The following is a 24,273-nucleotide window of genomic DNA, read 5'->3' as shown; positions in this document are numbered from 1 at the left end:
AGGGAAAGATGCGTTGAAATTTCGCAAACTAAATAAATATTATAGATTTCTTGAATTCAATAATTGAGACTATTACCAAGTAATATTCATATCTTTCGAGATGAGATATTACATGTAATATTGTGTTCGGTTATTCAAACTATTAAATATATGAGAACTGTTCCATCACATTTTTAAAATCAAAAATTCTATTTTTTTTTTAAATGAAAACTATATATATTAAATTAAATTATTTTTAGTTTCAATAAAAAACCGAAGGATCACATAGATGATTATCCAAGGGCAGCATATAGTGCTTGGGAAAATGTGATTTTAAAATAAGGCAAAACCTCATGAGTACACCTTTATTTTGGCTCAAATAATCTCTAACACACAATTTTCAATTTTAAGGTATACCCTAAATTTTGCATCGCCAGAAATTTAACTGAATCAATTTTATTAAATTTTACACATGAATCAATCAATTTAATATATAGAACTATACATTAATTATGAATAGAATGAGAGAAATAAAATTTTGAACTTGTGTGTTTATTTAACTTAATTAAATCTTAATTATTCTCCCTAATCCAGCATGATTACTGTAGCCACCAACAATTCATGTGATTCTCAGTCGTGAGATGATTTGAACGGTTGAATCATCTCATGGTTGAGATTCAAGTGTAATTGCATTAATAACTGCTTCCCCTTACCCTCCCCCGATTCCTCCTTATCACGAGAAGTTGCGGACTTGCACTATAGTAGGTGCAACCTGACCACCTGACCAAGAGCTACAGCTCTTGAATTAAGACTCCAGAGCGAAATTGAAAGGTAGGAATCTCATTTTTGTGATATTTGAGACATTCCCTTTCATCCTTAAGTTTTCATTTTGAAGTATGCCACGAATAGATGCATTTTTTCGTTTTTGGTAGTTGTTGCGGAGACGAACTTGTGTCGGAAGCAACAAACTTTATTTGTGGGCTTTCGTAAGGGCCTTTAGCACGAAATCAACAAAGTACGAAGAGGATTAAGGTGATTGGAGGAAAGGAGAAAAAGAGTAGGCAATATCAGAGAAGCTTAGGTTATGCCGAGAAGTTTTTTTAAGGTACGAATCATTAAATAAGTTAGTTTTGAGTTAAATCACGAGATAAGCCAAAATTTCAAGAAATCCTATGATCTTTATAAATTTCAAATTGTTTGCACGAGACGGAGAGCTCAAAACGAGTTTGTGAAAACTAGTTGTAGGGCTGCCCTGTCAAGTCGGATGAAATAATCTTATGATAACTTGAAAAGAATAAATCTTTGTAGATTTTCATGTGATTCTATGTTTCAAATTGTTGCATTTATTATTTCCTACATATTGTGAATGAATACAAGCACTGAATGCATGAATGCAATTTGAAAATCATTTACACTATATGTGATTTTAGTATGTTATGAATGTGATGATTATGCATATGAAATCATTGGTTGCAAGTATTCCTTTGTCATGATTCATGCCTATGATATATGACATGTCTTATGAATATTTGTTACAAGAATTACGTTTTAAGAAATGTAACAATTGATGTAACATTTTACTCCAGGAGCTGCTGGGATCAGAAGGTGATAGAGCACGGAAAATCGTTGGTACCAAGGGCTATTAATAACTACTATGTTGGGGGACGCAACATTTATCACTAGCTAATGTAACATTCAGATTGAGTGACAGCCAATGACATGACATGATATGGAAATGGTTGACATATACAATTACAAATGAATGTTATGATAAAATTAATGATTCTTATGAACATACTTATAACTACACATGAGTGAATGACATGTTTTATAACCAGGCCATGACTTTCTACCGTAACTGCTTTTATTTTATATGTTTTTTATGATTCTAGCATATTGTGACTTATCACATTGTTTCTTTTCTGCATATAAAAACTTATTTTAGTCTTGATTACTTCGTTGAGCTCGTAGTCGATCACTATATTGTTGACTTTCATGAAGGGATAAGAGGCACTGGAACGAGTAGTCAAATGTGGCTTGTATAGTTTTTGCATTATAGTTGTAGAAAACTTTTATAACCTTTTGGAAATGTATAGACCTGCATTAAATATATATATATATATATATAGATAAAAAGATGGCGCTCTCGCTCATTCTCTATTAGGGTTTCGCCAAGGCGATCCCTAGTTATTACTCCACTACATCTCTTTGTCAATCAAGCTCTGCTCGTCGTTCGTCGATTTCGTCACTTTCGTCTGAATTGTTGTAAAGATATTGGCAAAAGGTAGTGATTGAGTCTTTTCATTCGTATTGTTCGAACTGTCGTATGTTCGGTCACACCAGTTCTCAATGCCACCATCTACACCCCAAACTCAGACCAAAAAAAGCACAGTGCTCCGCCAGAGGCGGTGATTTTATCTCATCCTGATCAGCTCCAAGTTATTGACCCTATTGATCATCAAAATGATACCCCTGAATACGTCACTATTCTCACAGACAATATGACAACTATTCAGCCCTCAGTTGTAGCTCCCCCACCTTTGGAACCTCCAATAGTGGGGGAGAGGGAGATTCTTCAAACCCCACCTGCCCTAAAACCTATCACCGATATAACAGGTGACAATATTTCTACTGCTTCACTACCGCCTCAACAGGACGAGGAAGCTGTTAATATTACTAAGGCTCATGGGGATCATAATGTGCAACAGCCTATACCTGTCCGACCAACTTTGAAATCAATTGATCAGATGAGTCAATCATCGGATAAGGAATGGCAAGTCAACACATCCAGGAGGAAGAAGAATGGAGACCTACTTGAGCTCAGAAATTTTATTGATGATACTTTGGTTACTTCGAGCAATGGTACTCACCTTACCAATTTGTTAGTCCGGCTCACTTCCAAGAACTAGAGGCAGGGGGAGGACTAAAATAGGACATCCCTGACACTTTTGCGTCATTTGGTGGTTTTTTGGTTTTTTATCTTTATGCATCTTTTTTTTATTTGGGATTTGTGTGTTGTATTGTGTAAGTTGGGTTTTCTTTTAGATTTTCTTATCCAACATTTTTGTCTCTTTTCCGCTTTAATATATTAGCCCTTGGGCTTTTTCAATATATATATATATATAAGAAAGAGGATCTAATAGTGATTAATCAAAAGGTTACATTTGCAAAATAAATTAAAAAGTAGTCCTGATGTAATGAAAAGCCATCCTGTCACCATGTAATACTTTTGCAAGTGCATCAGGGGGAGATGAGCAAAGTTTAGTACTGAATTCAGCGCCCCATTTAGCCAAGAGATAGGCAGGCCTGTTGGCTTCATGAAAGCATTGAGACCGATGAATGTTGAATGATGAACGGAGCAGAAAAATCTTTTTCCATATAATACCACAATACCATGGGCAGTTATAGTTTTTGATGTAGATGTTATAAGCCAACAGCGAATTAGTTTCAAAATGAAGCCAAAACCATTTTAACCGATGAACAATTAACAAACAGCATAGAATTGCAAGCATTTTTGCATATAAAACATTCAAAAAGTGACAAGGAGTAGAAAGAAAGAGATTGCAATGTCTAGCTTGATTTTTTAAAATTCCACCCAATCTCGCATTAGCAGGTTTGTAACTTCAATCAATAATTAACTTAATATATGGAGCTAATGGTTTGCGCCAATTAACAAGTTGTACCGAGAAAGCTGCCATGATAGTAACATAGTGCAAGTAAAGTTCTAGTTAAATACGTTTTAGAACAATGAAACATTTAGGATTCTCTCTAAGAATTCTACAAGTCAAGAGAAGTGTTGGTGAAAATTTACTCTGACAGCCTGATCGAATAATCCGTCTCTGTCGCACCTCAATCGGCCCTTAAGGGAGTCAGTTGTGGTGTGACATGACCATTGAACAAATGATAAATAAAATCACATGGCTTAGAATGAAAATGCTAAGTTGATGCAACACAAAAATTGCATTAAAAAGGGTCAAGATGCTACTTTACATTGTCAACTTCCATATGTGATCCATAAGCCGACTCGGTCGAATGTGACGAATGCAATTTTACATAAATAATAGAAACTGGATGTCATGTGTGCTTGTAAAGATAACATCATACCATTTTAACAAATGAACTAGAAAGATGCATTGATAACACTAAAAAGATATAGCAAAACCCCTTACTATGGTTCAAATTGCGATATAAGAAAACATTTGCCATGTTTGAGGGATGGAATTAATGGGAAATTTACACACACGTGCATATATTTCCATAGAAATATGTATTAATATAGGTATGATAAATGTTATATAAATAAGTACATAACATGAGTACATGAGTTATTATATGTGTAAAGCAACTCAAGGGTGACAAGTATCCGCCTAGCTACCTAAGTGCATATTGGATGTACGGAGTATTAATATATTAAAAAAAAAGATTTATTGCCTCCCATGTGTTGTAGAAAAGCCATACGTTGAAAGACAATTCATTTTTGTGACTTGTTGCTCCAGTCTTTCACAAACTTCCTTCCCTCTGCTCTCTCCAGCACTCTCTTTTCTCTCCCCTCCGTTAGTTCGCTCTCTCTCAAAATTCGCCCCTTCACCTTACCAATGTGGCGTCAATGAGCAAAAAGGTATACAGAGTAACCTAGATGCCAGGCATGAACTCGTATGCACATTCTTAATATGGAGGAAAAAGCACAAAGTCATTTTGTGTTTCTCTATATATAAACCTCATTAAACAGCTAATATACACATTTCTTGATATGGTAGGAGTAAAATACTCTCATCCACATGCTCAGTGCACCACCTATAGTGTGTGGTAAGAGACATAAAATTGCTTGAGGTGTCCAGTACACCACATGTACAATTCTTTTTGGTGAGGTGGAAAACTGACATATTTTATACCCCCCTACTCCAAGATGAGATATAAGAACTCCCAAAATATACAAAAAAATTATCCTAAATTATGGAATGAAAAGCTTTTGGGACAATGAAGTATAAATAAAAATTACAAGGTATATATGCAAAAATGAGCTAAGGAAAATGCTTGAAATTAGGTAGTAAATGGCATAAAAAAAAAACATAATAACAAACAAAATGAACTTGCATAAAACATAGTAATTCACCAATGGGCACAAGCAAGAAACAGCTAATCCATGCAATATATGGACACAGCCAAAAACCTACAGCAAGCTTTCAATTCAAGTTTATGAGATTTTGTTGGACAATACAACCAATAGTTATTAACAAGAAGGCTTTGATTGTGTTAGGTCAACTACCTATACTAATTAAATAGGGTAGGATTCATAGCAAGTTGAGAAGACAAAACTCTAAGATACCAATTAAGTCGGACAAAACTATACCCCACCCAAACGCACTTGAATTATTTGTTTTGAGCCAACAGTGATATATATTTCTTTCAATTCAAATTGTTGGCACTAGAAGAAAAGCATCTTGAGCATAAATTAGCCTTAACCAAAATTTTTCATATGCAATCGGGAGAGACAATTAATCGCATAGGAATATGCCAAAAAAATTTCTCAAATTAAAGCACTTGATATAGAGCAAAATCTTTGAATAGTGTCTCATCCAATATCCAATTTATTTTTTAAAAATTGATTGAGAATCACTCAAATATCAACAAAGTAAAGTATAAATTTTCATAACCCTAAATCATTGAATATCAACAAGGCAAAGCAAAGATTTTAATAATCCTAGATCATAGATCATGCAAGTTTATTGATATTTTAAGAACAACTGCAGTTAAGATCAGAAAAGAGAATGAGAAAGGTTGTTTATTTAAGGTGCGGGCACCATCCAATATTTGGTCACCTAAGGAGCACCAGAACCAGATATGAAGATAGCTTTCTTCTGGTTTTCTAGCAACTGTAGTAATTTTTTTACCTAAGCTTTTGATCTTTCTGATTGTTTAGAAAGAGTATACTTAATGTGCTGCTACAACCTAATTTTATTCCAAAATGTTCTCTTGACAATAGATTAACAACTACAATAGTTGTTTTACGAATACAAAACCTAATAAGTAGACTCCACTATAGAAAACATAGAAATGATATAAAATAGTTATTGTAATTTTCGTAGAAGTAACGCAGGTAATGAACCATTCGCTCAGGTGCCATAGATATGAAGAACTCCCTCTTGAAGGGATATTCAAGTAGTTTCATTGAGGACAAATATAACTAGATATCTTCAAAAACTTCCATAATTTGCTCTAAATTCTTCATCACATCGAATAAATGAAGGATTTGTGGCGTTAGATTCGAAAAATAAATTAGTACATACCGTGACCAGATTTGATATTTCGCTCCTTAGATATGTGGGGCTAATCATTTTATTTCGACCTTACTTTTAAAGAGGGTGGCATCCTAGCATGATTGGATTCACTGTGTTCATTAATATCATGTGTTAATCTGTGAATTGGTTCATTTGTGATGTTATTATGTTCCTGTGATTCTTGAGATGTCCAGGCATCACCACCACTTGAAACAACACCACAAAACAAGAGATCAAGTTTCTCCTCTAACTCGAGCTTAATGCCACCAAATCTAAATTGCCTAGCATTTGGCACAACTGTCATTTCTAACAATCAAAACAAAAAGTCATACCGATAATTTCTATATATAACTGAAATGGAATTACTTTTTATTTAAAGTTAATTTCACCTATAATTTCTCCTTCCACCATTCTGTTAAAGCATCAACAGTGTTTTTAATTGGATCCCAACCAAATCAGGTAGAACATATTTTTAGCTCTTTCCAAATTTTTCAATCTTTTTTCAGTATATCTCATTTTTCATGTATTCTTTCAGTTTTTTCTTGAAAATTTTTGGTAAAATTTTGCCAACCTTTTTTTTTTTTTTTTTTTGAAATGAGTCATAGGTCTATTTTCTAATTCAATCTCTTCAGGCAAATGTCACAAAAATCATTTTTATTTTTTTTTCTCAAACAGTGGACGTTGTGTTGTCTCTTGTATTGCCCATTCGATATTGTATCTAACAGGTTGTTATACATTTTCAAATATTATATGTTAAAAAGAACAGCTTCCAAGCATTGAAGCACAATAAAGTTTAATTATTTCTCCAGAAAGCGATAGAAATTGGAAATAGTTGACTTTAATAAATTTGGTCTACTCTTAATTACGTAATCAAAATCATAATGACTGGATTAACATATGATAGAAAACTTATTTGTAAGCACACTCTATTTTAAAATAGTTGTGAATCAATAAGAAATAACAATGATCAACATATGATAGGAACGCACTCTGTAAGGCTTTTCAAAAAACATCAGAACAATGATTTTACTTTAGAATAGTTGGGAATCTATCAACCGAGAAAGAAAAGAACTTCTTCAAGATTATCATGAACTTCATGCATCAAATTTCTCAATAAGAACTATGGTTAAGCTGGGCCACTTGCATTTTTCAACAATTCTAATATGAGACCTATGCATCTGCAGTTCCTCTTGTTTAAAAAATTGAATTAAACCCAACAGTTGACAGCCATGATGTTTACAGCCTCTCCAAAACAAATAATGTAATCATATCAATATTCCTTGCACCAAAATGTGTAGGCCACATCTCCAAAACAAATACAACAAAACCTTAATCCCACTACGTGGGGTCGGCTACATGATACTTTTTCACAATCGCGTTCTATTTAGGTTCATATTTTCATTTAATTCTAATAAATTAAGATCATTTTTTATACAATAAGCCCAAGTCTTCCTAAGTCTACCTCTGCCTTTCTTAACATAAGTCGAATCTAAAATATCTACTCTCCTAATCAGATCATCAAATGGTCGACATTTAATGTGATCAAACCATCCAAGGCGACTTTATCTGGTTTCGTCCGTCGCTGAAGCTACACCAACCCTATCACAGATATAATCATTTCGCATTTTGTCTCTAAGTGTAAAGCCACTAATCCACCTAATCATTCTCATGTCTGCAACACTTAACATTTAAAGGCCAACATTCAACGCCATAGAGCATTGCAGGTCTCACCACCCTCTTATAAAATTTTCCTTTCAGTGTAAGTATAACTTTTCTATCACACAAAAGGCCCGAAGCATTCCTCCACTTTAGCCAAACAACTTGAATCCCAGTCTATACCACCGTCACTTTGAACAACAGACCCGAGATATCTAAATAGTTCACACCTTTTAATAATTTGATCAACCAAAGTTACACTACTATCACTAAAACTACTACTACTAAAATTACATTCCATGCATTCAGTTTTAGTTCTACTCAAATGAAGGCCTTTAGACTCCAATGTAGACCTCCATAATTCAAGTTTTTCCTGCGCTTTTTCTCTCGTCTTATCCAAGAGAAGGATATCATCAGCAAAAAGCATACACCAAGGTACAACCTCCTATAAATGTCCAATAAGACCATCCATAACTAAAGCAAAAAAGGTATTGGCTTAAAGCCAACCCCTGATGTAATCCAATGGAAATAGGAAAATATTTGGTGAATCTTCCTTCAGTTCGAACACATGGAACAGCTCTAGCATACATATCTTTAATGACTTGAATATAAGTCATATCAACACCTCTATTCTCAAGAACTCTCTAAAAGATATCTGTTGGAACCTTATCGTAAGCTTTTTCTAAATCAATAAAAATCAAAAGTATATCCTCCTTATTATCTCTGAACTTCTCCATTAAAACCTCTCAATAAATGTATAGCTTCCATAGTAGACCTACCTAACATAAATCCAAATTGATTATGAGAAATCTTTGTAATACGTCTTAACCTATATTCAAGTATCCTCTCCCATAATTTTAAAGTATGACACTCCAACTTAATTCCTCTATAATTTACACACTCTTGTGCATCCCTTTTATTCTTAAAAATGGGGACAAAAATACTCTTCCTACACTCCTCAAGCATCTTTTTAGTTTTTAAAATAATATTTAAGAGTTTATTAAGCCAAGAAGCTCCCAAATCTCCTGGATAATTCCACACTTGAATTGGGATACCATCAAGTTCTATAGACTTTCCACCCTTGGTTTTGTTTAAAGCCTCCTCAACTTCTTTTTTACTAATGCGGCGATAAAAATAAAATATTTTATCATTATTAACAATATTAAGATCACAAAGGTCGACAATCAGCATAAAACTTACCGAAAAAAAACATCACATCTCCAAAACAAATGCTAAAAGTAATTTCCCCTGTGAAAACTCCCCATTAGAAATTGATGCAAATACCACCTATTCATACATCTTAAAAAAAGGGAGACATGAACAAACATATTCAACAAACAATCTTGTGTTGACGCAAGCACCACACAATTAATGGAAGTAAACAGAAGATCTTTACAAGCACATCTGTGGTCTATAATCAATTCACAACCATTGCCAGCATCTCACTTTTTAAAAGCTAAATAGAAGGTATTTTTTATGTGTTCTCAAAGAACAAATAGTATATATAGAGCTGAAAAAACCGTATGAATTTAGGAATCAATCCAAAGAAGAAAAGTAACTATTTATACTAAGCAAAAACATTCAATATACACTGAAATGAGTTCCCTAAATGAGAAAAGACAACCTTCCCTCTGTTAAATAGTCCAAATTCTGCACCGAATCCATGCTTACAGGGCGGATAAGAAGAGAACTAAATGAACGGATGCAAAAACAAATCCCTCTGGTAAATAAGCAATGAACAAACTTTCATCTTTTAAAAAAATGCAAATCCTGCATTGAATGCTCAAACTCACGAATCAACATGAAGGTGAAAGAAAACAGAACACAAGCAAGTCACTAATCTGTGAACCAATCAGTAAAACCTCAAACAACAATCCTTAAGACCACACATCCAACAAAATGCTCCAACTACCAAATCACACAAAGGTGGACGTCACTTACGGGTAGCGTGGGAGTGGAAGCGAGAAACCAAGGACTTGAAATTTTACCAGGGGGAGAAGGGGGAGTTCGGTACCTAGGGCATGAAATTTACCTGGGGGAGAAAGGGGAGAAGAGAGGAGTTCGGCGCCTCGGGCACGAGAACTGCAATAAGGCGAGATGAAGCGAGGCAAGGGGGTAAATTTAGGGCCTGTTTGGGAACTTTATTCGCGCAGCGTGGCCCCAAACCACAAATCTTTTTTTTTTCTAGTTGAATCTCGGGTTCGCGACCGCCCGCCGCAAATTAGACGGAACACGGTGTCACGGGATTGACCCCGCAGCTCGCGTTACCAATTTAATATTTCCCTTCTGCCACGTGTATCGCGAAGCCGGCTCCTGCCCTAGCGTCTCATGAAATCGAAAGAGACGAATCTTCTGCCCTAGCATCTCGCCTCACGAAGTCGCCCGTCTGTTGCTCCCGATCGTCTCGCAAAGCCCCCTGCGCTCCCTCAAAGCTGACCCGCATGTTGCTTCCTTCTTCCACCGTCACTTGAAGCTTGTTCTCCCTTAAAGCCTTTGCTCGGTAAGTGTATGTTATCCGTCGCTTGAAGATGTATCATCAATTGTTTTTCCCAATTTTGTGGAAAGATTTTCACAGGTGTATGATTCTGCTTGAATTTATTTTTGTATTAGGTGATGCTGATGAAATTCATCATGGAAGATGATCTATGCCCCTCTTCATGTTGAGTATAAGCTTGAACAGTCAATGTACACGTGTGTAATTTTTTCATTCCTTGCATCTTGCATCAATGGTGGAGAATGGTAGGTGTTTGTGCTTACAGATTGAATACAGTGTAAATCTTCAAAGAAAAATGTAATTTAAATTTAAAATTGTGCTTACAGATTAATTGGTATTGTTGAAATTTCATCAATTTGTAATGTAAGTTCTTTTTGCTTTTTCATTTTAAATGAACATAGGGAGAAAAAAATCCAAAATCTTCCTCACAATAGACTCATACAGAATATAAAAATGAAAGATTTATATACATGCCACTCTATTTTAATATATTTACACATCTAACACAAAAAATTCAATTTTTACATATATAACCTTGCCTATGCTTGAAAAGTTGTATTTTACCTTTTAAAAGTTCATGGTATTATTGATGTGCTATAAAAGATTTAGAGGGTATAATTTAAAAAAGCAATGTTTATGTGTTAGATAAGTAACATAGGAATTTCTCTTCTAAATAAGGATACTACTTACTATGGTTAACATAACATGGTATTTTTGTATTTGTTGTTGATACATATACATGCTCGCGCATTTTTCCATTTACCTAGTGATTCCTCTTTTTATATCTTCTATAGTTTTGCTTTCACACAATTGGTATCCTTCTCTAGTACTTATTAATGATGCATACACACAGTTTGCCAAGATGGTCATGATTGTTGTAGGTATACTTGGTTACATCAAGCTTGAATCAATGAGCATCATCGTACACTTTTTTAAATTTACTGCATGAGGAAAATGTTTGGATTTCTATTTTGCAAATCTAGATAGATAATGCTCCTCCTTTGAGTTCTTTTTTTTTAATTTTGTGACATTATTTTTATTGTTATGATATAATATATTGGTCTACTGTAGTAAAACAATGTCAAATAAGATCAAAAAGACTGTTATACCGGCATTATAGGAAAAAGAGACCAAAATAATTTATTGTGCCCTTCGCATCAAGGAAATTGAACAGGGAAATAGATCAAATTTTTCAATAAAGAAAAGTGGTAAAATATTACAAAAAAGTTTAAAAAAATTACAGGCAGAGAGTCTGATAGGATGCAATTGAAGAACAAGTTGGATTAACCTAAGAAAGATTGAAAATTATGGAAGGAATTCAAATAAGGCTCAACGGGCTTCGGTTGAGATCTGATGAAGTGAACAATTGATGCACCCGAGAAGTGGTTAGTCGAAAGACTTGTGGTGAGCATTATTCATAACTTTTGTTAATTTGTCTATAATTTTTTTTTCAATTTGGTTATTATTAATTTAAATGTAGGTGGTGTCAACTGCAAAGAAATTTAAAATTTCTAGAATTGAGACTGAATTGGAGAAAAAACACGACTGAATGTTTGGGGGGTAGTTACAACGGGGAACTATGCATGTTGCCCAAGAGAGACTATGTTTGCTGGCAATATCGTGAATCTGGGAACCTTTAGAGGTTCAGGTGATTCTACTGAAGTCTCAAGCCCAGAACAGCACGAATATGAGTCCACTTCATGTTCCAAACGCCTGAGGGTCAACAATAGAAGAAAATCTGATGTTGGTTTCCATAGAAATTAAATCTCCCAATTGGTGTCCTCTTACAATATGGAATCTTAGACTTCTCATTCAACTACTATCGAGCAGGCACTTGAAATTCTAAATGCTTTAAGAGAAATTTATGAGGATTGAGCATTGTATCTGTTCAGAGCAAAGTTGATAGAGGACCCGGTCCGCAGAGATATCTTCATGAAGATGTCAGCAGCCCGCAGAGTGTCGTATCTTCAACGCTTTCATGATCTCTTGAACATCTGAGTTTTTTTTATTTGTCATCGCAAGAACATTTCTAATGTATTATCTTAGTTTTACTTTTTTAGAGTTATACTTGTAAACTCTTTAGTAATTTCTAATTATATGCAAACGTTTCTTTTTTTATTTCTTAAACTTTTATGTTTTATGCTAACACATCAGTGCTTCTTTGTTAGAGTGCAATATACCGATCATCGTGGATGCAAGTAGAAGAAGACGGATATCAGTTAACATGGATGCAAGCAGAAGAAAGCACAGAAGGAGATTAGTGGAGGTCATATGCTTGATTTGCTAGTACTACAACTTGTACATTGATCGGTCTCCATTCATGACATACATATATCGGCGACAAATGGATTGAGGAGTTTCTTGCAGGGCACCCAATAAGATTTAGTAATATGTTCCGAATGACGCGGGAAGCATTCATCAATCTATTGGAAGAATTCAATGGAGCTCACGGACTTCATGGATCTACATCAACCACTTCATATCAGGTCCTCGCAATAACAACGTATATACTATCTTCGAATGAGTTCATGCAAAAGGCGATGAAATGATTTCAACACTCTTCCGAAAAAATTAGTTGTTACGTCTCAATCGGATTAAGCGCACTTGTTAGTTTTTTCTCTCATTTCATCAAATCTTTAGTCCTAAATTTGAGCAGACACCCGCTAAGATATCACACGATGCACGATATATGTCATTTTTCAATGTAATATCCCGAGAGTAGTATTATTATTTCGAAAATGCAAGGTTATTTAGTACATAACTTCTATTTAACCAGAACTGTATCGGCGCAATTGACAGAACACATATTGATGCACTTGTCCCAAATAATAATAAGATTGCATTCATCGATAGTTGTGGTAGTCTGACTCAGAATGTCATGGTTGTTTGCAACTTTAACATGTGTTTGATTTTCGTTATGGCCAGTTAGGAGGACAGCGCACATGACACTAGAGTTTTCAAAATTGTGACGTGAAATGCAAGTACCAACTTTTTACATCCAACTGCAGGTACGCTTGAGTATGAGTTAATATCATTCTTAACTTTAATTTATATATTAATTGTATTATTTATCAAGTAAATACTACTTTATCGATGTTGAATATTCATTACAGCGCGGGTATCTAAAGTCATTTTCTGATACGAGATAATCATATACCAGACTTTTTGAACGTGCAAACAACGTCAAACGAGACAGAAAAGAAATGTTCAATAAACAATATTCACCGTTATGTGGTGTCATTAAAGAAGATTTTTGGTGTTTGAAAAAAGAAATGGGTAATACTCTATTGTATTTCTTTTCAGAAGTCCTTCAAGCAGATACAGATTGTGTTTGTTACGATGACTCTCCACCATTACATTCGAATACAACATTCTCGTAACGACATTGACTTTTATTAGGTAGATAAGGATCAAGAACATATATTTGCAGAAGTTTTTGAATACCGTGTAGAGCAATCTTTGGCACAACAGGATAATAAGGCTTCCACCACCTGTATTGTAGACGGAAAAGGTGCAAGCGAGATGACAGAGTTGATGGAACAGATTACTGATGCAATAGTAGGCGGTGATTGGAGAATTTCATTTTTTATTATCTGTATTTTATTCAAATACTGAAGTTTTAATTTTTGAATTTTTATGTTTTCTTTTAGATTTTATTTCAATTGATCAATTTTTCTTCTATGGTTTAATAGCTCTCCGTTTAAGATTAAGCATTGAATCTAGCATATGTACCACCTAAACTTTGGGTTTTTTATCACAACAGTTATTGTCACAAAAGAATGCAAAAACACTTATTTTAAAACTTGTAATTTGTTTCTAGTATTGTAAGTTGCAGCGTACTTGTGTGATTTCACTCGATGATGCTTTATAATTGTTATTGGTAGTTGGAGTTGGCTAGTTCCAATATGTTTTCTTTCTTTTTCATATAATTTTTATCTTAAAATAATTGACTAATGGATTTTATTTCATTGTTTTCAAGAAAGATGAGCTCCATAATTCAAGAGATATTACGTAAATTGTTATTCCACTGCATACTAGAGATTTCCTTTCTGAGACCACGTTAGCCCCATAACTATGGTCGGCAGTTTTACAGATGCCCCCAGAGACTCGTAGATTAGTGACTCCTTCCGATCGGCTGACGGTTAGGTTGATTCTACTGTCGAAAGTGATAGCGAATTGATAGCATCATTGAAGATAGTTTAGAACGAGACATGCATCGCCTTAATCTTAAAAATATCATCATTATTTGTAATTTTATTTTTTTTCTTTTTATTAGCACTTTTGGTTTTACTGTTAAGTGAGTTATGTATCTAAACTTTTGTTCAGTTTTGAAATGAATTTCTACTTCTGAAATATCAAATATGTGTTTGTCACAACTCTGTTTTAAACAGTTACCAAACATAGGCAGAATGAACATATTTTTCAGAAATAGATGCCCCCACAGTTATTTCACACAGCTGCAACAAACAAGCAGTTAGCTTTCTCGCAGCAGCTTCCTGGGCAGCACAGCTGCAGTTGAAAAGTTGGGAAACTGCGTTTATTTAGGCTTTTAAAAACTGCGTTTTGAACCCAACCGCATTTTACACCTGTTGGTTATCGCATTTTCTTCGATCGACACAGAACGACAGTTTGGATAACTGTTTATTCACGACTGGAGGCAATGGGATGTGTTTCGTAGTTCGTGAAAAAGAGCTACTAAGGGTCTATATGGAGCAATTGCAACTGCGCTGCCCAAAGAAGCTATTGCGGGAAAACTGACCGTCTGTTTGTTGCAACTGTGTGAAAACAGTTGTAAGATAGTTGTTTCTAGAAAAATAATCAATCTAATTTTGTTTATTAAAATTGTTTAAATCAGAACCATGACAGCCACATATTTAATACTTCAGAATCAGAAATTTATTTCAAAATTGAATAAAAGTTCAGATACATATCTCACTTAACAATGAGAACTAAAAGTACTAAAGAAAAGAAAAAATTAATAAAATTACAAGTAATGATGATATTATTTTTAACATAAAGGCGATGTATGTTTCGTCCTAAATTGTCCTCTAATAATACTATTAATTCGCGATCACTTTTGACAGTCGAATCAACCTGACTGTCAGACCATCAGAAGAAGTCACAATGCTCTGTGAGTCTCTGGAGGCGTAGTTATGGCAGTGGCATAGCAATCTTCAGGACATCCCTAAAATTCTATAGCTCGTCTTTCCTAAAAGCAGCAAAATAGAATTCATAAGTCAGTTATTTTAAGCTGAAAATTATATGAAAAAAGATTAAAATAAGAAGAAAAATATAATAAAACTGACCAACACCAACTACCAGTGACAATTATAAAGCATCTTCGAGTGAAACCATAAAATTACGCTGCAACCTACAATACTAGAAACAAATTATAAATTTTATAACGGTGTTCTTGCATCATTTTGTGATAATAACTGTTGTGATAAAAAACCAAAGTTTATGTGATATATTTGTTAGATTCAACGTTTAATATCAAACGGAGTTATTAAACCACAGAAGAAAAGCTAATCAATTGAAATAAAGCCTGAAAAAAAACACACAAATTTAAAAATTAAAACTTAAGTATTTGAATAAACTACAGATAATAACATATGAAATTCTTCAATCATCCACCTACTATCGCATCAGTAATTTGTTTTATCAACTCCGTATATCGCTTGCACCTCCCCGTCCATAGTATAGGTGATCGAAGTCTCATTGTCCTGTTGGGTTAAAGATTGCCTTAAAAGGTCTTCAAAAGCTTCTGCAATTACATGTTCTTAATCCTCATCCTCCAAATGAAACTCAATGTCGCTATGGGAATGATGTCTTCGAATGTAATTGTGGTGAGTCATTATAGCAAAACACAATTTGTACTTGCTTTGAGAACTTGTAAGAAGGCATATCACGGAGTATCACCTATTCTTTTTTCCACGTGTCAAAAATCCTCTCAATGACATCACTTAATGATGAATGTCATTTATTGAACATTTTTTTGTCTCGTGTAAAGTTGTTTGCACATTCAAAGTCTGATATGTGATATCTCGAATCAAGAAATGGGTTTAGCTGTTATCGCTGCAATGGATATACAACATCGATCAAGTAGTATTTGCATGATAAATAATGCAATTAATATATAGATTAAAATTAAGTATGATTTTAGCTCAGACTCGAACATACCTACAGGTAGATGTAGAAAGTTGGTACTGAAATTACACATCGTAGCTTTGAATATTCGACTGTCATGTGCATCGTCTTCTCAACCGGCCATAACGAAAGTAAACACATGTTAAAGTCACAAAAGGCCATAAAATTCTGGTTGAACTATCACAACAACTAATGAATGCAATCTTATCATTATTTGGGACACGTGCGTCGACATGTTCCTTCAATTACGTCAATGCAGTCCTTGTTAAATAAATGTTAGGTACTAAATAATATTGAATTTTTAAAAATAATTATACTGCTCTCAAGACATTACCTTGAAGAATGACATATATCGTGTATAATGTGATATCTCAGCTGGTGTCCGCTCAAACTTAGGATCTAATTGTTTGATGACACAAGAGAAAAGGCTAACAAGAACGCTCAATCTGATTGAGAAATATCTGCTAATTGTTTCGGAGTGTTGAAATCGCTACATCGCCTCTCGCATACTCATTATGGGATAGTATATACAGTGTTATTTCGAGCATCTCACATGAAGTGGTCTTGGTAAATCCATGAAGTCTGTGAGCTCCACTGAATTTTTTCAAAAGATCGATGAATATTTCATGCATCATTAAGAACATATTACTAAGTTTTGTTGGGAGTCCAGCAAGCAACTCCCCAACCTATTTATCGTCGATATATGAGGATGTCATGAATAGAAAACAATCAATGTAAAAGTTGAAAGACTCGTAGATCAAGCATATGTCAGCCGCCAATCTCCTACGCTTTCCTCTGGCTGCATCTATGTTGATCAGCATCTGCCTTCTTCTACTTGCAACCATGATGATCTGTATCTTACACTCTAATAAAGTAGCACTGATGAGTTAGCCTAAAACATAAAATTTTAAGAAATAAAAAGAGAAACATTTGCATATAATTAGGAAAGTACTAAAGGGTTTACAAGTACAACACTAGAAGAGTAAAACGAAGATAATGCATTAGAAATATTCTTGCGATAACATATAAAAAAACTCATATTCATACGATCATGAAAACGTCAAAGATACAACACTCTACAAGCAGCTATCATCTTCACGAAAATATCTCTAAGGACCGGGTCCTCTATCAACTCTACTGCAAACAGATACAATGTTTCATTCTCATAAATTTCTCTTGAATCATTTAGAATTTCAAATGTTTGTTTGATAGTAGTTGAATGAGAAGCCTGAGATTCTGCACTTAAAGAAGACACCAGTGGGAGATCTGGTTTCTAAGGAAACCAACAGCAGATTTTCTTATGATGATAACGCACAGACGCTTGGAACGGAAAGTCGACTCATAGTCGTGTTGCTCCGAACATGGGACTTCACTGGAATTACCTGAACCTCTCGGGGTTCCCAGATTCACGGTATTGACGGCAAACCCTGCCTCAGTTGGGCAACATGGATATTTTCCTTTTGCAACCACCCCCCAAACATGCGGTCGAGTTTTTCCTTCATTTCAGACTTAATTCTACACATCTTAAATTTCTTTGCAGTACGCATCGCCTACATAAAAAATAATAAAAACCAAATTAAAAAATATATAGAGTGACAAATTAACAAAAGTTATGAACAATGCTCACCACAAGTATTTCGGTCCATCACTCCTCGGGTGCATTAATTGTTCGTTTCACCAGATCTCACCCCAAGCCCGTTGAGCCTCGTTTCAATCCCTTCCAAATTTTTCAATTCTTCTTAAGTTGGTCTCATATGTTCTTCAATTGCATCATATCTTACTCTCTGTCTGTAATTTTCTTGAACTTTTTTGTAATATTTTGTCAACATTTCTTATTGAAAAAGGTAGTTAGCATATTTTAATGTTCAATTACCTTGATGCAAATGTCACAAAAAACTATTTTGATCTCTTTTTATCATAATGTCAGTGTAGCAGTCTCTTTGGTTTTATGTGACACTGTATTACTACAATAAAGCAATATATTGTAACATAACAATAAAAACAATGTCACAAATTTAAAAAAAACAAAGGAGTATAACCCATATGGATTTGTAAAATAGAAATCCAAGCATTTGCTTCATGGAGTAAATTTAAAAAATGCACGACGATGTCCAAAGATTCAAGCTTGAAATAACCATGACCATTTTAGCAAACTATGTGTATGTATCACCAACAAATACAAAAGAATGATACCAATTGTATGAAAGCAAACCTACAGAAATAGTAAGCAAAAGAAGCACTAGATAAATGAAAAATGCGTGAGCATGTGTATGTATCACCAGCAAATACTAAAATTTCATGTCATGTGAACCATAGTAAGTACTAACCTTGTTTAAAAGAGAAATTCCTATGTTACTTACCTAACACCTAAACTTTATATTTTACATTATACCACCTAAATCTTTCATAACACAGCAAAAATACCATCATTTTAACTTTTAAAAGTTAAAATACAACTTTTCATGCATATGGAAGGTTATATGCATGTAAAAATTGAATTTTTGGTGTTAGACATAAATATATTGAAATTGAGTGGCATGTATATAAATCTTTCATTCTTTAATCCTGTATGAGTATTGTGAGGAAGCTCCTATAGTTTTTTCTTGCTATGTTCATTTAAAAGGAAAGAGTGAAAAAAACTTACATTGCAAATTGATGAAAATTCAACAATACCAATTAATTTGTAAGCACAACTATAAATTTAAATTATAGTTTTCTTTGAAGATTAACATAGTATTTAATTTGTAAGCACAAGCACCTACCATTCTCCATCACTAATGCAAGATGCAAGGAGTGGAAAGATTACACATGCATACATTGGTTGTCCAAGCTCCTACTCAACATGAAGAGGGGCATAGATCATCTTCTATGATGAATTTCATCAGCATCACCCAACAAAAAAATAAGCTCAAGCAGAACCACACACCAGTGAAAATCCTTCCAAAAAATTGGGAAAAGTAATTGAACATACAGCTTCAAGCGACGGAGAACAGGCACGTACCGAGCGCAGGCTTTGCATGCCCCAAGCCACTTGATGTAAATATTAATGAGCAAAGATTACCTACTAAGTTTGTGTAGCTTAAAACTGCTCCAACTGGGTTGATTGGTGGATCATCTCCACAAAAAGATCGTTGATGATAAATCTTTTTGGGACGGGTACGACTTATATCTTTGGTGGAAACGTCATTCAAATTTGAGTGCTAGGAATCATTTGAAATTTCTGAATTCAACCTGTTTTTTCTCTTTAAATAGCAATATTTTCATTTCACTTCTCTAATTGGTGTATCCATGTCTACTATTAAATTCTCACTTGAAAAACAAAACTGCTATACTTGTCTTGGCTCATGAGCTATGAACGTGGGTTCAGATTAAGAGATCATATCATTTCAGCATATACCAAGTTGATAAGTAAAGCCATCCAAACCTGGACCTCGACAGCAAGTCAATTCATACTCAAGTTTAAACTTTCATTTTAGTTAACATCAGGTACAGCCTCCCGGATCTACTTGCAAACCTCTGCTGAGTCAGAGGGAAATGTAAAACCCAAACCAAGATTATTTAACTGAAAAAAGAAGGCATTGTTAAGTTTCCAGCCAAACTCAATGAGCCTTAACTCACGCTCAATCACCAGTCACCCGAAACAAAAACAGGCAAAAGTAGGTCAGCCAACTGGTAGATCTTCACTATGATAAAATCAATGCATGAATAAGAATTGAAGCTGAAAGATGTAGCAGAATCAAGATTATCACAGAGAAATGCTGAAATTTAAATCATTGAAGGAACATCAGTCATGCCCCACTAATTAACTTTGAGAAGTTCAAAAAAAAAATTTCTGATGTGCATGTAGTATGTGAAGTAATTTCACTATCAAAATTCATGTGCACCTGTGATACTACTCCAAATGGTGTTCTTTGGGTCTTCATCATCCCACCCCTGCCTTCACATTCTGAACAAGTCTTTATGGATTTGCTGGATTTCGCACCACTTCCATTACAACTATCACATGTATCATAACATGCTATGTTTATTTCTCTCTGTCCACCAGAAATTGATTCCTCCAAGCTCAAAGAAATATCATACCTAAAATAAAATTAGAGAGATTCAGCTAAAAGAATAACAATCGAGTAAAAGAGCTTCATTATTACGCAGTACACAATCAAACTTGTACTTCATGCAAGGACTAACAATTATTTTAGTACTCCCCTCAAATATCAGTATTACAAGCTTACAACCGAAGTATTTGATATAAACCGTATCACCATCATAAAATTCATTGACTTATTGTTTTATCACCAGGTTACAACAAATGGCCATACTTGACTTAAACATAGTTAAAAGACCCGATATGTGGCATGTGTCATCTATAAAGCCTTTCATACCATGTGAAGCACTAAAATGTGAATATTAAGAGTCAGAGTAGCCAAGAAGCCAATATCGATTTAGGATGAAGAATGACATCATCTATTAATTTGTCCAATTCTATAAACTTAAGCTATCTTTGAAATAGAAGGAAAGTCTAAGCATCTAACTAGTTGATATATCAGTATTAGTTGGAAAACATGTTAGAAGTCTCAGTTGCCTCAAAAAGGAAATACAAAAGGTCCCCAAACAGTATTCACGCGCATGGAAGGACCAGACGGACTCATTTGGATAGTCCCAGTAGTTTTGGCTGCACATAGTACATTGAGAAAGTTATTAGGTTTAATTTGATTTGTCAGGAAATGTAAAGACGTATATAATTTCTCATTATGTATTAGGTTAGTTTCCTTTGATGTGTACATTTTCCTGTTTTGGATTAGGTTAGCTTCCGTTTCTTTTGCCTAGACTTATCTATAAATATTGACATGCATTTGTTAACCTTGTGTCAATAAAAAAGAATTATTTTTCTTTGGTTTATTTTTCCACTAGGTATTGGAACCCTAGCTTCTTGGATCACAACCTTCATCGCTCGACGTGGCGCTTGGCCTTCCACTGCTTAGTATTATGCCAGCGTTGATGATAAAAGACCTTCATTGTCGTGGACCACCTTTAACTACAGCCTTCATCATGACTAGCAAAATCAACACCTCCATTTTCACTACACAACCTTCGTTGATGTGAACATTTCAGCAACCATAGTTGTCATTATCATGAATACTCCGGTAACCAATCCCAATGTTTAAAATTATGCAATTGGGTCTAGAGATATTTTTCATTTGTGAGGCGAGACGTAAGCCTCGAGGCAGTCATAGCCGTAAGCCTCATAGTTTGAAAGTGCATATAGTCAAAATAAAAGGGTAAAAAATTTGAAACCATTCAAATATTCAAAGAAATTTAAAAAAAAAAAGAGTTTAGAGTTGTTAAACCTTTTAAAACTTATGAAACTTAACAAAAACTATTTGGTGAGGAGGGGGTGAAGACAACGACAATGATAGATAGCAGCAGCAACGGGAAGATGCCGAACAATAGGCAGTGGTGCTTACAACAAGAGCATTTGCAAGCTGCGTTGGTGGCGACTGCAACAAAAGCAGAAGCAAGCGTTGGTGGCGGTGCAGATGACAGAAGCATGAAGCCCGACTAAGGAGAAGAGAGCTCTTGTGCATGAAAGTACGGCTTCGGTTCATATTCAAGCCATTTAATATTGGCAAAAAAAAAAATAAGCACGAAAGGTGCACACCTCCTAGGAATTGAGGCAAGTTGTGCATCAACCAATGTGAATTGTGAACCTCGCATAGCTGCTCGAAGTGTACACCTCAATGTATCTACATTCAAAATTGCGCCAACTCACACGCTTCAGATTACACAATTTCAAACATGGGTCAATACTCCAATACCCGATATTCCTTGGTTCTAACAAAAGCATTTCTTAAGCATTTGCAACCTACTAAAAAAGACAAATGTCAGAGCAACACTAGATATTCCACTGACACGAAACAAATCAACTCAAAACTCTAAAAAAGGATCTAAAGGAATCTTCATATACTTAGTCATTGCAGCATTGAGATGAATTTCTTGTCTCCATTGGATTAAATGCCTAGCATGAAACCTTTATCAACTCAACACGAGAGCTACAGATCATATAAAGAGCTCATAATGAAGATTTAGCACATATAATATGATATCAAAATTTATTTAAAAATATATACGATTAAAATTTCTCATAAAATTTATACATTAATTTTTACAATTCCCATAAAAAAATAAAAGAATTTTCTAAATTTTTATATTTTCCAATGATAAGTTTGATAAATTTCATATAAATTATCATTGGAAAATATATATTTTTAGAAGATTACTATTATTTATTTCTGGAAATTGTAAAAAATAATGAAAAAATTTTAATCATATATATTTTTTCAAAAAATTTTGGTATTATATTTTCTGTGCTAAATTTTTATTATGAGTTATTTATATTAAAGGAGTTTTGCTCAAGTAAAATAAATGGAACAACTGTAATATTAAAGGAGTTTTGCTCAGAGAGAGAGAGAGAGAGAGAGAGAGAGAGAGAGAGAGAGAGAGAGAGAGAGAGAGAGAGAGAGAGAGAGAGAGAGAGAGAGAGAGATGCGTGCATGCCTTAGCCTGTTGGATGGCGGGGCTCTGTGTAAGTCCCCTTGAGTCAAGGATTTGAATCCTCGTGGCGTGGTGGTCCTAGAATAATAACACATGATGCGGATTTCTCACCATAAGGCCTAGCGCATAGAGAATCGGTATTTGGGTCTCTGCCAAATACCAATTCTTTTACTAATATATATATATGTGTGTGTGTGTGTGCGTGCACACGCGCGTGTGCGTTTTTTTAAATATTAAATTTATCATTGGAAAATATAAAATTTTAGAAAAACTATGTGAATCATATAAAACATCATGTATATCGAATTATGTTATCCCAAATAACATAGTAAGAAGACTTTAAACGATCATGTTATGTGAGATAGGTTAGCAAGAGAATGATAACCTACATAGAGAGACACAAATCTAATGAAATGAGCCTCAATATGGGAAAAATAGGTTATAGACTCCCAATAGAGAAAAATTGATGCTCGGTAAAATGTAATCTAGTCTTGTTTTAAGGGGTGATTGATAATTGCAGTGTTGGATAAGTTCATATCTTCAACGGTTATTATGGTTAATAAATTAGATGACGACCAAATAATATATGTCAAAGCTTATATAGACATCACATGACACTTCTATTACTATAACCAGTATAAATAAGAAAAAAATTAGAGTAAAGCTAGTAATTCCATACAAAAATGAACTAACATTTGGTATTGACTCAATAGACACCTAATAGAATTATTAAATTTGATATGGGAACTAGTAGGAAATTCAACGGAAAACGCAAAGCAAACTTTTGTTGATATTGAGTTAGGGTTACAACACGATACAAACGGAAAGTGAAAACACAATAACAAACCAAGGTTTGCTTAGGGTCGGAAAGGAAGATACGAGGGCGGAGTGGTGTCGGCAACGTGGTGAGGGTAGGAGAAAGGTTACTGACTGCGAGGTCGGTTAAGAAGGGGTTAGGTGGCCGGTAGGTGGGCCGGACAACGATGATAGCTGTAAGGAAAAGGTTGTCGTGGACTGGTAAGTAATCTGGAGGGTTGCGACCACCCTCCTAAGGGTTGTAATGGGGTTGTCTGATATGAAGGAAGGGGCTGGAGTAGTGGCAGCAGTAGGAATGCTGTGAAAGGGGTTCGGCAGCCTGTGAAGTGACTGGGACAGCTGAGACATCTGCAG

The 24,273-nt window shown here is 34.6% G+C and overlaps 1 protein-coding gene across 3 annotated transcripts in view; it reads right to left on the bottom strand.

The window, feature by feature from the left end:
- The window catches only part of LOC110033469 (chaperone protein DnaJ-like), a 104,892-nt gene that overhangs the window by 54,040 nt on the left and 26,579 nt on the right, over window positions 1-24,273 (bottom strand). For all 3 annotated transcript variants that reach the window (XM_020737459.1, XM_020737460.1, XM_020737461.1), the window contains exon 5: window positions 20,439-20,634. In XM_020737459.1, coding sequence (XP_020593118.1) covers window positions 20,439-20,634 — 196 coding nt within the window. The remainder of the gene's footprint in view (window positions 1-20,438; window positions 20,635-24,273) is intronic.

Source organism: Phalaenopsis equestris, unplaced genomic scaffold, assembly GCF_001263595.1.
Source record: "Phalaenopsis equestris unplaced genomic scaffold, ASM126359v1 Scaffold001189, whole genome shotgun sequence".
Classification (NCBI taxonomy): Eukaryota; Viridiplantae; Streptophyta; class Magnoliopsida; order Asparagales; family Orchidaceae; genus Phalaenopsis; species Phalaenopsis equestris.
This window is presented reverse-complemented; position numbering and strand designations above follow the sequence as displayed.